Source organism: Haematobia irritans, chromosome 2 (genome assembly GCF_050003625.1).
Source record: "Haematobia irritans isolate KBUSLIRL chromosome 2, ASM5000362v1, whole genome shotgun sequence".
NCBI classification, from domain to species: Eukaryota; Metazoa; Arthropoda; class Insecta; order Diptera; family Muscidae; genus Haematobia; species Haematobia irritans.
This window is the reverse complement of record NC_134398.1, coordinates 38,057,181-38,070,514: the sequence shown is the minus strand read 5'-3', so window position 1 is coordinate 38,070,514 and position 13,334 is coordinate 38,057,181. Positions and strand designations below refer to the sequence as shown.

The 13,334-nt window shown below is 29.9% G+C and overlaps 1 protein-coding gene across 1 annotated transcript; it reads right to left on the bottom strand.

The window, feature by feature from the left end:
• Positions 1-172: 172 nt before the first annotated feature.
• On the bottom strand, positions 173-1,978 carry LOC142224529 (uncharacterized). The gene has a single exon (XM_075294310.1). The coding sequence runs from the start codon at positions 1,976-1,978 to the stop codon at positions 173-175; it is 1,806 nt and encodes a 601-aa protein (XP_075150425.1).
• Between the last annotated feature and the right edge of the window lie 11,356 nt (positions 1,979-13,334).

Sequence of the window (13,334 nt, the reverse complement as noted above, 5' to 3'; positions counted from 1 at the left end):
AAATTTTATTGCTTAAGAAAATGTTTTCAAAATTTTATTTCTTGTCAAAAAAAAAATTTATTTAAGAAAATTTTCTCAAAATCTTATTTCTTTAAAATATTTTGTCAAAATTTTATTTCTATAGATTATTTTTTTCAAAAATGTTATTTCTATAGAAAATGTTGTCAAAATTTTATTTCAAACTCTTGCTTATCCATAATTCCAAGAAAAATACCAAAGCAGCGATTCCCAAACCTATGAAAAGTATAGACCATACCCAAAATAGATCGGCAACAAGTAAGACCTTAGCACCGGTGTCCTTTTCCTTGGCCCTCACGGAAACTTCTTTAATTTTTACCATATCCCAAAATAAATGATCTTGCCAAGCTTCAATTAAACCCACAGCACGTACCAGATGTATAAGATAATTCAGTGGCTCCTTATAGGGTGAATTATATTGCAAGACAAATGCCGAGGGCATAGTGCTATAGAGAATCATATTTTCCGGAGCATAATAGGTTTGACCAGTAATATATTTTTGTTGTTGCCACAAAAGATCAAACGAAGCCGAGGTGGCAGCATAACAGTAGGTGGTATTCAAGATATTACGATTTGCTATAACATAGGATATATTGGGGGATACGATAATGGCCGATCGTATATGGGATAGCCAAGGTTTCAATTCTTCATAATCGGGTTCGGGTAGCAAAAGTTTATAGGGTGATTGTAATAGATCTTCAAAATATTGCATTTGTCTATGATACGAGGGTGTAATGAAGAGTTTACTGACATTAGCCGAAAACATGGTACTAATATAGAGACCAGCAAATCCCACTAGCAGGTATACTGTTTTAAGACCGATTTCAGGATTTGAGCGTACGGCAAATGATTGTCCCAAGACTCCGGGAAAGATTTTATAGTTTATCATTAAATTCAAATGGTCAACGAGATCAAACCATATGGCATCGATAAGGTAATGAGTTAAGGATAATAGTACGGACGTTATAAATACAACAGCAAAAAAATATCCATTCAATAGGACACCATACAACTCACGCATCTCCAGTTGTTGGGGTAAGGGGACTATAAGTCTACCTCGATTTAATTCATACATATCGGAGACATTACGCCAACCCACACTGAAGGCAGGAGCCAGAGCCATTGGTATATCCAAGAGATTATCATCAACCATACGATTGATGACTGTATAGTGGGTTTTGTTGCCCACTGTCAAAGGATAGAGCATTTGCAGAGAAGCATTATAATACTCCACAAAAAGTAATAGGATCATGGAGACATAACCACTCATTTTGATATTTCCTTGAGGATCAGCAAAGACCAAAGATCTTGTAGGCGTTTGCTCAACGAAGGTCACTATAGATTTATTATGAAAATTTCTCCAGTGATCCATGAAAAAAGTTTGCTCTCCTCGAAACCATAATTTCCAATGATATTCGGGATAAGGTTTAAGTGCGATCATCATATCCTTATGCCCCTCTCTGCGTATAGTAGTAAATCTCAATAAGACATTGGTAATTTTATAATGTTGACATAAATTCAACAAATCCTTTTTAAAACTCTCCTCATGTTGTATATTCTCTGCGATGGCTAATATCCTGCTTTGTCTCATATAATCCAAAATGCTAGCTGCCGTATGTAATAACTGCCATTGCAACTCATAGGCCACTATATAAACCACTAATATTTCGGAATTATAGAAATCCTTATAGCAAAATGTTTGTGGCGGCATGGAAATGGCAATTTTCGGTATAGGATATTGATGTATAGCCTTCAAGCTTATATCCAGTTCGGTTGTATTGTCATGCATCAACAATATGGAATCATAGGCTTTCTCCTGGTAAATATCCTGCAACAGCGTTTCATAGTCAACCATTAATTCCTGCTCTGGCAGCAATAAATCGATGCTTGCTACGAGTATAGTTCCCACTGACACTAGCGAAATTATCAGATATAAGACTTTACCTGTCCACAACTCCATTATGACTAACTTGAAATGCGATAAAAGCTACTCTTTTAACCAGCCAGCACCAGGAGCTGATGATGATTATAGGGTCATGTAATTGCCCATGAAATTTGGAATTTTCTTGGGAGAATTTGTCTGGAGCCTATTACTTGAAAAGGGTATCATTTTGCCAAATTGTGGACAAACACTGAATGCAATCAACAAATTGTTATGGTGAATTAATAAAATTAAAAGTAAGTCTTAAAAAAATGTAGCCATACAGAATTTATATCAGAATCCAGAACAAAGTGGGCTTCAATTAGTTTAGTAATTTGTACTTACAACAAAGAAAAAAAAAACGATGTAATACTCAGGACTTCTTGGGTCTAGTGACCAAGAGTTAAAATACTAATTTCACTGTCTGCGTAATAGGTACTTACCAGAGAACGCAAACCGGTATGAATTTATATCTACCCAAAATACCTATGTAGCAGGGGGACTATAATAACAATTTATACTGATACTCATCCAGCGTTGCTGCAATGAATTTCTATTTTGGACCAAAATTTGTCAAAAATTGGACCAAAATTCCTACCAGCGGACCATTTTTCCAAACTAAATTAGTATCATTTACAAGTTAAAATTTTTCCAAAATTTTACTTCAAATTGTCAAATTTTTATTTCTATTCAAAATTTTTATTTCTATTTTTTTTCTATAAAAAAATTTTGTCAAAATTTTATTTCTATAGAAATTTATGTCAAAACGATATTTCTAAAGAAAATTTTGTTAAAAAAAATTCTATCGAAAATTTTGTCAAAATTTTATTTCTATAGAAAATTTTGTCAAAATTTTATTTCTATAGAAAATGTTGTCAACATTTTATTTCTATAGAAAATTTTGTCAAAATTTTATTTCTATAGAAAATTTTGTCAAAATTTTATTTCTGTAGAACATTTTGTCAAAATTTTATTTCTAAAGGAAAATTTTGTCAACATTTTATTTGTTAGAAATTTTCTCAAAAATTTATTTCTACAGAAATTTATATCAAAATTTTATTTCTATAGACAATTTTATCAAAATTTTATTTCTATAGAAAATTTTGTCAACATTTTATTTCTATAGAAAATTTTGTCAAAATTTTATATCTATAGAAAATGTTGTCAAAATTTTATTTCTATAGAAAATTTTGTCAAAACTTTATTTCCATAGAAAATTTTGTCAAAATTTTATTTCTATCGAAAATTTTGTCAAAATTTTATTTCTATAGACAATATTGTCAAAATTTTATTTCTGTAGAACTTGCGATAAATTTCTATAGAAAATTTTGAATTTGAACAAAATTATCCGATTTGCTTGAAAATTTCAGGGAGGGTTGAAGGAGGCGTCTAGGCAAAGGACGGCTACTTTATTTTTCGATATTTGGTCGGAGAGGGGGACCTCAGCTTTGCCCCACTTTTTAAAAGTGCAGTAAAAACAAAAATAGAAATTTGTTTCAAAAATTTAGTTCTATAGAAAATTTTTATTTCTATCGAAAATTTTGTCAAAATTTTATTTCTAAGGAAATTTTTGTCAAAATTTTATTTCTAAGGAAATTTTTCTCAAAATTTTATTTCTATAAAAATGTCCTCAAAATGTTATTTCTATAGAAAATTTTGTCAAAATTTTATTTGTATAGAAAATTTTATCAAAATTTTATTTGTATAGAAATTTTCTCAAAATTTTATTTCTCATAATTTTATTTCTATAGACAATTTTGTCAAAATTTTATTTCTATGAAAATTTCTCTCAGAATTTTATTTTTATAAAAAAGTCTTCAAAATTTTATTTCTTTAGAAAATTTTGTCAAAATTTTATTTCTGCAGAAATTTTTATCAAAATTTTACTTCTAAAGGAAAATTTAGTCAAAATTTTATTTCTATAGAAAATTTTATCCAAATTTTATTTCTATAGACATTTTATCAAAATTTTATTTCTCAAAATACCTATGTAGCAGGGGGACTATAATAAAAATTCATACTGATACTCATCCAGCGTTGCTACAATGAATTTCTATTTTGGACCAAAATTTTTCCAAAATTGGACCAAAATTCCTACCAGCGGACCATTTTTCCAAACTAAATTAGTATCATTTACATGTTAAAATTTTTCCAAAATTTTACTTCGAATAGTCAAATTTTTATTTCTATTTTTTTCTATAAAAAAAATTTTGTCAAAATTTTATTTCTATAGAAATTTATGTCAAAATGATATTTCTAAAGAAAATTTTGTTACAAAAAGTTTATTTCTATCGAAAATTTTGTCAAATTTTAATTTTTTTGGGAATTTATGTCAAAATGATATTTCTAAAGAAAATTTTGTTAAAAAAAATTATATCGAAAATTTTGTCAAAATTTTATTTCTATAGAAAATTTTGTCAAAATTTTATTTCTATAGAAAATGTTGTCAACATTTTATTTCTATAGAAAATTTTGTCAAAATTTTATTTCTATAGAAAATTTTGTCAAAATTTTATTTCTGTAGAACATTTTGTCAAAATTTTATTTCTAAAGGAAAATTTTGTCAAAATTTTATTTGTTAGAAATTTTCTCAAAAATTTATTTCTACAGAAATTTGTATCAAAATTTTATTTCTATAGACAATTTTATCAAAATTTTATTTCTATAGAAAATTTTGTCAACATTTTATTTCTATGGAAAATTTTGTCAAAATTTTATATCTATAGAAAATTTTGTCAAAATTTTATTTTTATAGAAAATTTTGTCAAAACTTTATTTCCATAGAAAATTTTGTCAAAATTTTATTTCTATCGAAAATTTTGTCAAAATTTTATTTCTATAGACAATATTGTCAAAATTTTATTTCTGTAGAACTTGCGATAAATTTCTATAGAAAATTTTGAATTTGAACAAAATTATCCGATTTGCTTGAAAATTTCAGGGAGGGTTGAAGGAGGCGTCTAGGCAAAGGACGGCTACTTTATTTTTCGATATTTGGTCGGAGAGGGGGACCTCAGCTTTGCCCCACTTTTTAAAAGTGCAGTAAAAACAAAAATAGAAATTTGTTTCAAAAATTTAGTTCTATAGAAAATTTTTATTTCTATCGAAAATTTTGTCAAAATTTTATTTCTAAGGAAATTTTTGTCAAAATTTTATTTCTAAGGAAATTTTTCTCAAAATTTTATTTCTATAAAAATTTCCTCAAAATGTTATTTCTATAGAAAATTTTATCAAAATTTTATTTGTATAGAAAATTTTATCAAAATTTTATTTGTATAGAAATTTTCTCAAAATTTTATTTCTAAAGGAAAATTTTGTCAACATTTTATTTGTATAGAAATTTTCTCAAAAATTTATTTCTATAGAAATTTTTTTCAGAATTTTATTTCTATAGAAAATTTTGTCAAAATTTTATTTCTATAGAAAATTTTATCAAAATTTTATTTCTCATAAAAAAATTTTTTAAAAAATTTCCTCAAAATTTTATTTCTATAGAAAATTTTGTCAAAATTTTATTTCTAAAGGAAAATTTTGTCAAAATTTTATTTGCATAGAAATTTTCTCAAACATTTATTTCTACAGAAATTTTTATCAGAATTTTATTTCTATTGAAAATTTTATCAACATTTTATTTCTCATAATTTTATTTATATAGAAAATTTTGTCAAAATTTTATTTCTATGGAAATTTCTCTCAGAATTTTATTTTTATAAAAAAGTCCTCAAAATTTTATTTCTGTAGAACTTGCGATAAATTTCTATAGATAATTTTGAACTTGAAATAAAATTTTGGCTACATTGAAACTTTGAACAAAATTATCCGATTTGCTTGAAAATTTCAGGGAGGGTTGAAGGAGGCGTCTAGGCAAAGGACGACTACTTTATTTTTCGATATGTGGTCGGAGAGGAGGACCTCAGCTTTGCCCCACTTTTTAAAAGTACAGTAAAAACAAAAATAGAAATTTGTTTCAAAAATTTAGTTCTATAGAAAATTTTTATTTCTATCGAAAATTTTGTCAAAATTTTATTTCTAAGGAAATTTTTCTCAAAATTTTATTTTTAAAAAAAATTTGAGGAAATTTTATTTCTATTAACATTTCCTCAAAATGTTATTTCTATAGAAAATTTTGTCAAAATTTTATTTCTAAAGGAAAATTTTGTCAAAATTTTATTTGTATAGAAATTTTCTCAAAAATTTATTTCTACAGAAATTTTTATCAGAATTTTATTTCTATAGAAAATTTTATCAAAATGTTATTTCTCATAATTTTATTTCTATAGAAAATTTTGTCAAAATTTTATTTCTATGTAAATTTCTCTCAGAATTTTATTTTTTTTTAGAAAAGTCCTCAAAATTTTATTTCTGTAGAACTTGCGATAAATTTCTATAGAAAATTTTGAATATGAAATAAAATGTTGGCTAAATGGAAACTTGGAACAAAATTATCCGATATACTTGAAAATTTCAGGGAAGGTTGAAGGAGGCATCTAGGCAAAGTACGCTAACTTTATTTTTCGATATTTGGTCGGAGAGGGGGACCTTCGCTTTGCCCCACTTTTTTAAAGTACAGTAAAAACAAAAATAGAAATTTGTTTCAAAAATTTAGTTCTATAGAAAATTTTTATTTCTATCGAAAATTTTGTCAAAATTTTATTTCTATGGAAAATTTTATCAAAATTGCATAAATATAAAAATTTCCTCAAAATTTGATTTCTCTAGAAAATTTTGTCAAAATGTTATTTCTAAAGGAAAATTTTGTGAAAATTTTATTTTTAACAGCAAATTTTTCTCAAAATTTTATTTCAACAGAAAATTTTGTCAAAATTTTATTTCTACAGAAAATTTTGTCAAATATTTATTTCTACAGAAAAATTGTGTTAAAAGTTTATTTCTATAGTGTAACCCGGACCGCTTCGCTGCGAGTCCCGAAGCATATTTTCGTTAACATAGTCAACCATATACTTCGATTTGAAAACAAATTCGAAAAGATTTGAACTCTTTAAAGAGGGTCAGGGGAAGTCTGGCACAAAAACTGAAATACTGATTAATCAATCCATGGTTTCCATACACGTGTCCCGTACATTTCAAAAAAATCGCTAGCTTCTTCGTTTATATACAGAAATAGGGCGGTTATGCAAATGTAAAACGGACCGGCTTAACAAACGTCGTGTAGGGGGTGTTCGCTTTCAAGCATTTTTTTGTTTTTTAGTTATTCTGTATTCAAATCGTTGGACAATCTTCTACATTTCCTGCGAATTTCAAGCGTGGTTTGTCAAGGGAAGTTATACTTATCCTCAACATCCGTCCAATAAATCGGAGAAAGTAAAAATATTTAAAAGTTGACCATATTAACATTTGTTAAAGTATTGGACACGGAGAACATGCCTTTCCCAAACATATACCGGAAAATAAAGCACCCTCTATGTTGCCTGTCAACTTCATGTAAATGTTTTTCAAAGTTTTTTACTTAAAAAAGTCTGGTAGAAGCCTGTGGAAAAATCATAAAATGATGTACCAACTTCCCATTTATTCATAATCTACTCTACTTTCTATTTTCAAAAAATCGGGCAAAAGGGGAAACCCCCTCCTTCGCACCTCCCCGACTAGATATCGTAAATTCACGTACCCTATATTCATTTCACAAACTCCCCAGACATAGAAAAATCATGTATCTTGCATAAATTTAATCATCTTCTCCCAATTTCAAGGAAATCGAAGAAGGTTCGATTTTGCTCTATTTTTTGTAAAGGGCCGTCACTTTTTCTGCAAATTCCAAGAAAATCTGTAAGCTTTCCTTCAAGTTTCATAGTGTGGGGCAAGGAGAAGGTTCCTGCATTCAAATACCCAAAAATCAAGTACACCATATTGATTTCATAACCTTCCCCTACGGCCTTTGTAAATTTCAAGTAAACTTGAGAATTATAGTTTTTTCAGTTTTAGAGGAATATCGAAAATTGATAAGTGTAGACGTCCCAGAAAATCTCAAGCAATGTAAAAGCCCACTTCTTAAACAGCAGGGCACGGGGAAGCCTCTCTTCCCTTCCGAATATCACAAAATCAGATATCCATTATAATAATATAACCCATCCCACATCCTCTGTAAATTTCAAGTAAATTGGAAAAGTTTAATTGTTTCACGGTATGGACTTGAGGATAAAGAAGGTCTCCCTGTGCCCTTTTATTTTTCCCCGACCAAATATTAAAAAATCATATACCTCATAAAAATTTCTTAATCTCCACCAAGTTCTCCGTAAAATTTCAGTAAGTCGACAAATTTTAGGTTTTTCACTCTACTTCAGAAAAAAAAGTCGGTTAAAGAAGAGGCGAGGAGGGACCAAATATCGAAAAATAAAGTAGCTGTTCCCAAATATCAAAAAATCAGGTAAATTCATAACCTCACGGCGAATTCTTTTAAATATAAAGTAAATCAGAGAATTTTTGTTTTTTTTACTGTACTTTAAACAAAATCGTATAAAAAGGTGGTCCACCTCCGGGACCAAATATCGAAAAACAAAGTAGCGGGCCTTTGTCTAGATATCACCCCTAAACTTCCTTGGAAATTTCACCCAAATCGGAGAACTTTGGCCCAATTTTGAAAAAGTCGGGCAAAGGGGATGTCCCCCTCCCCCATCAGATATCAAATGAGCTGCTCTATTTTCACCACATGGTTACCCTCTACGTTCTCAGAACATTTTTCATGTGAAAAAATTAAAATTATTTTATAACAAAAGCAACTGCGATGAATTCAAAATATAAAATTTTGTAATGTGCGCTGTATGAAAAATAGATTTTCCCGCTATTCCGTTAAAAATTTTCTTGAATTTTCTTTGCTATAAACTTCACAGAGCCAGAGGAATGCAAAACAGTGGAAATCGGATCGTGTGTTCTGGAGTTGCACCAGAGATGGCGCTGTATATAAAAACGATTTTCACGCTTTTCCGTTGAAACTTTTCTTGAATTTTGCTATAAACTCTACGGAGCCCGAGACCTTTCCAACGAATGCAAAACCGTGGAAATCGGTTCGTGCGTTCTAGATTTGCACCAGAGATGGCGCTGTATATAAAAAAGATTTTCACGTTTTTCCGTTGAAACTTTTCTTGAATTTTCCTATAAACTCTACCGAGCTCGAGACCTTTCCAACGAATGCAAAACCGTGGAAATCGGTTCGTGCGTTCTAGAGTTATTGTGTCAGGAAGGACTTATTTTTATATAGTAGATTTTGTCAAAATTTTATTTCTATAGGAAATTTTGTCAAAATTTTATTTCTATAGAAAATTCTGTCAAAATTTTATTTCCATGGAAATTTTGTCTAAATTTTATTTCTATAGAAAATTTTGTTAAAATTTTATTTCTATAGAAAATTTAGTTAACATTTTATTTCAATAGAAAATTTTGTTAAAATTTTATTTCCATAGAAAATATTTTTAAAATTTTTTTTTTTATACAGGAAATTAAATACAAATTTTATTTCTATAGGAAATTAAGTCGAAATTTTCTTTCTGTAGCAATTTGTCAAAATTTTATTTCTATAGAAAATTTTATCTAAAAATTTGAATCGAAAATTTTGTCAAAAAAAACAAAATTTTATTTTTATTAAAAAATTTGTCAAAATTTTATTTTTATATTTTATTTCGTTGGAAAATTTTCTTAAAATTTTATTTCTATAGAAAATTTTGTCAAAATTTTGATTTCTGTAAAAATTTTCTCAAAATTTTATTTCTCTAGCAAATTTTGTCAACATTTTATTTCTAAAGAAAAATTCACTTTGTCAAAATTTTATTTCTATGGAAATTTCTCTCAAACTTTTATTTCTATACAAATATCCTAAAAATTGTATTTCTATAGAAAATTTTGTCAAAATTTTATTTTTACAGCAAATTTTGTCAAAATTTTATTTCTACAGCAAATTTTGTAAAAATTTTATTTCTACAGCAAATTTTGTAAAAATTTTATTCCACAGAAAATTTTGTCAAAATTTTATTTCTATAGAAAATTTCTGCATATTTTTATTTCTAAAGAATTTATATGAAATATGAAATAAATACTTTTGCATTTAATCAAAAAATTAGTTTAGTTTTAATATTATTTATATTGCAGATTTTGTGACGATTTGTAAAATGGAATTGACGGTTATTACGATTTCTTGGGAAAAAAAAGTGACGATTTTTCTTGAAATCTTATTGGTAGCCCTGGGGTGGGCTTCATTCTCTGGACCAGATGTAGTTATTGCCGCGAAAATCAAGCAGTAATTGATATAGCTATTCCGACATATACCAAGACTTTATTATTAGTTCTGAATTAATTTAATTGTCATCGTAATAGGTACCATCCACAGGATAAGAATTGGTGAAATAATCGAATTTAATTGTCGTATAAATATAATTATAGGTACATATTATATAGTTTTTTTGTAATAGGACACCATCCACAAAATTACATACTTCGGGGGGGTCTGTGGACGGATTTTAGTTTTCCTAAAGGTATTGAGCAATGACATTTTTACTGCTACCTATTACGAATGTTTCATACAGAGCAAGGTGTACCTTAAAAAGAAATAACAGGACTGTCAACTTAAGGGCCAAATGCATCTGTTAAAAGGTGCTTGAAAATTGTCAAGCCCAAACTCTTGGTCTAAAGATGCTGGCTAGTTTCAAACTTTGCTTTTTTGTAAAATTGGTTAAATTTGGTGACAATACATTTGTTGAATAATTAGACTGTCATCTTAATAGGTTCTCATTGCAAATGTCTAGTGATGAAGAAAATCTACAAAACAGACGTATTCTTTGACTTAAGTAACGGCAAATTTTGCTGATGTAGTGAGTTTGCTGGAACGGACGAGTTTTCAATAACTGACTTGCCGTATACAAAAATACAAAAGTATTTTAAGAACTCAAGTAATCCGATCACTTACTATGGTACGGATTCCTCATTTAGTTTGGGTATTCTACCAGTCAAATTGAAAGGCTTTGGATTAGGGCTGTTACCTGGGTTAACTCCCGTGCAAAAACCAGGCCGAAATATTCGGAACGGGATTAATCCCGTTGGGGATACCGGAAAAATCCTGGGATTCTATATTTTGAAATGCCGAATTCCGGGATTTATAAAAATGTTCTTTCCTAGGAGTGACAGACTTGTATTCGCTTAGCCGTCAGCCCATTGACGCCGGTGGCAAAAATCCTATGGCGCGCTATGTTGTTCGAATGGTGATTTCTTCACTCTCCGGGTAAATTCCGTCACGAAATCCCAGGATTAATCCCGAATCCTGGGATTTTTATTTTGAATCCAGGGATTTTTTATTTTGATTTTTTTTATAACAAAATTGAATTAAACCAAATTGGTTTAATGCATAACATTTTTTTTTGGCGCTGTAGATTGTTATTACTTAAAATATTTAAAGAATTCCGAGAAAATCCCGGGATTCTATATTTTGTAATCCCGAATGCCGGTATTTAAAAAAATCGAATCCGAGTGACAGCCCTACTCTCTAGAGCGGAGTTATTTTGTTTGCCTAATAATTTGAGTTTTACACAGCGACATCTATATATGAGCTCTAATAACTGTATATATAAAAGCATATACACAAACCTCTTACACTATAGAAATTATGTTTTATACAGTACTTTGTAACAAATTTTCTAATATCGTATCCATAAAACGTTACACTGACAAGAGAATGAAGCCGACCCATTTTTGTCGACGGCGGCTGACACTATGTTTTTGTCTCCGGCGGCTTCACGGCTAAGCCAATATAAATTTGTCTGTTGTGTAGACGTCCCAGAAAATCTCAAGACAAGGGGAGGCCCCTCTTCCCTTCCGAATATCACAAAAGCAGATATACATTATAATAATAAAGGGTGATTCTTTTGAGGTTAGGATTTTCATGCATTAGTATTTGACAGATCACGTGGGATTTCAGACATGGTGTCAAAGAGAAAGATGCTCAGTATGCTTTGACATTTCATCATGAATAGACTTACTAACGAGCCACAACGTCGAATTTTCAGTGAATGGGCCCTAGAAAAGTTGGCAGAAAATCCGCTTTTTTATCGACAAATTTTGTTCAGCGATGAGGCTCATTTCTGGTTGAATGGCTACGTAAATAAGCAAAATTGCCGCATTTGGAGTGAAGAGCAACCAGAAGCCGTTCAAGAACTGCCCATGCATCCCGAAAAATGCACTGTTTGGTGTGGTTTGTACGCTGGTGGAATCATTGGACCGTATTTTTTCAAAGATGCTGTTGGACGCAACGTTACGGTGAATGGCGATCGCTATCGTTCGATGCTAACAAACTTTTTGTTGCCAAAAATGGAAGAACTGAACTTGGTTGACATGTGGTTTCAACAAGATGGCGCTACATGCCACACAGCTCGCGATTCTATGGCCATTTTGAGGGAAAACTTCGGAGAACAATTCATCTCAAGAAATGGACCGGTAAGTTGGCCACCAAGATCATGCGATTTGGCGCCTTTAGACTATTTTTTGTGGGGCTACGTCAAGTCTAAAGTCTACAGAAATAAGCCAGCAACTATTCCAGCTTTGGAAGACAACATTTCCGAAGAAATTCGGGCTATTCCGGCCGAAATGCTCGAAAAAGTTGCCCAAAATTGGACTTTCCGAATGGACCACCTAAGTCGCAGCCGCGGTCAACATTTAAATGAAATTATCTTCAAAAAGTAAATGTCATGGACCAATCTAACGTTTCAAATAAAGAACCGATGAGATTTTGCAAATTTTATGCGTTTTTTTTTTTTTTTTAAAGTTATCAAGCTCTTAACAAATCACCCTTTATAACCTAACCCACATCCTCTGTCAATTTCAAGTAAATTGGAAAAGCTTAATTTTTTCACGGTATGTACTTGAGGAGAAATGAGGTCTCCCCGACCAAATATTAAAAAATCATATACCTCATATAAATTTGATAACTTCCCTCGAGTTCTCTGTAAAATTTCAGTAAATCGACAAATTTTAGTTTTTTCACTGTACTTTAAAACAAGTATATACAGCAGTAAGTTCGGCCGGGCCGAATCTTAAATACCCAGTACCATGAACCAAATATTAGGGTTTCCTTTGAAATTTCAGGAGGGCTTGAGGACACTTCCCGAAGATAAATTTAAAGATTTCACCTATGAGGACTATATCAGATTCTGGATTTATAAGAACCATTTTTGTTTGAGTTTTAGAGGAATCGTTAACATCTCTTGTAAGTGTGCAAGAAAATTATAAAATAACGTCTTGATTTGAAATCTTAAATCTGTAGATTTTCACCCGAGACGTAAAATCTGGAAATTTTACATTGAGTTTCAAGCAATTTTCATGATCAGTGCGCCTTCTACACCCTCAAGAAGTGAAGTCGGTCTATATGGAGGCATTACCAAATGGACCGATAAAAACTTAA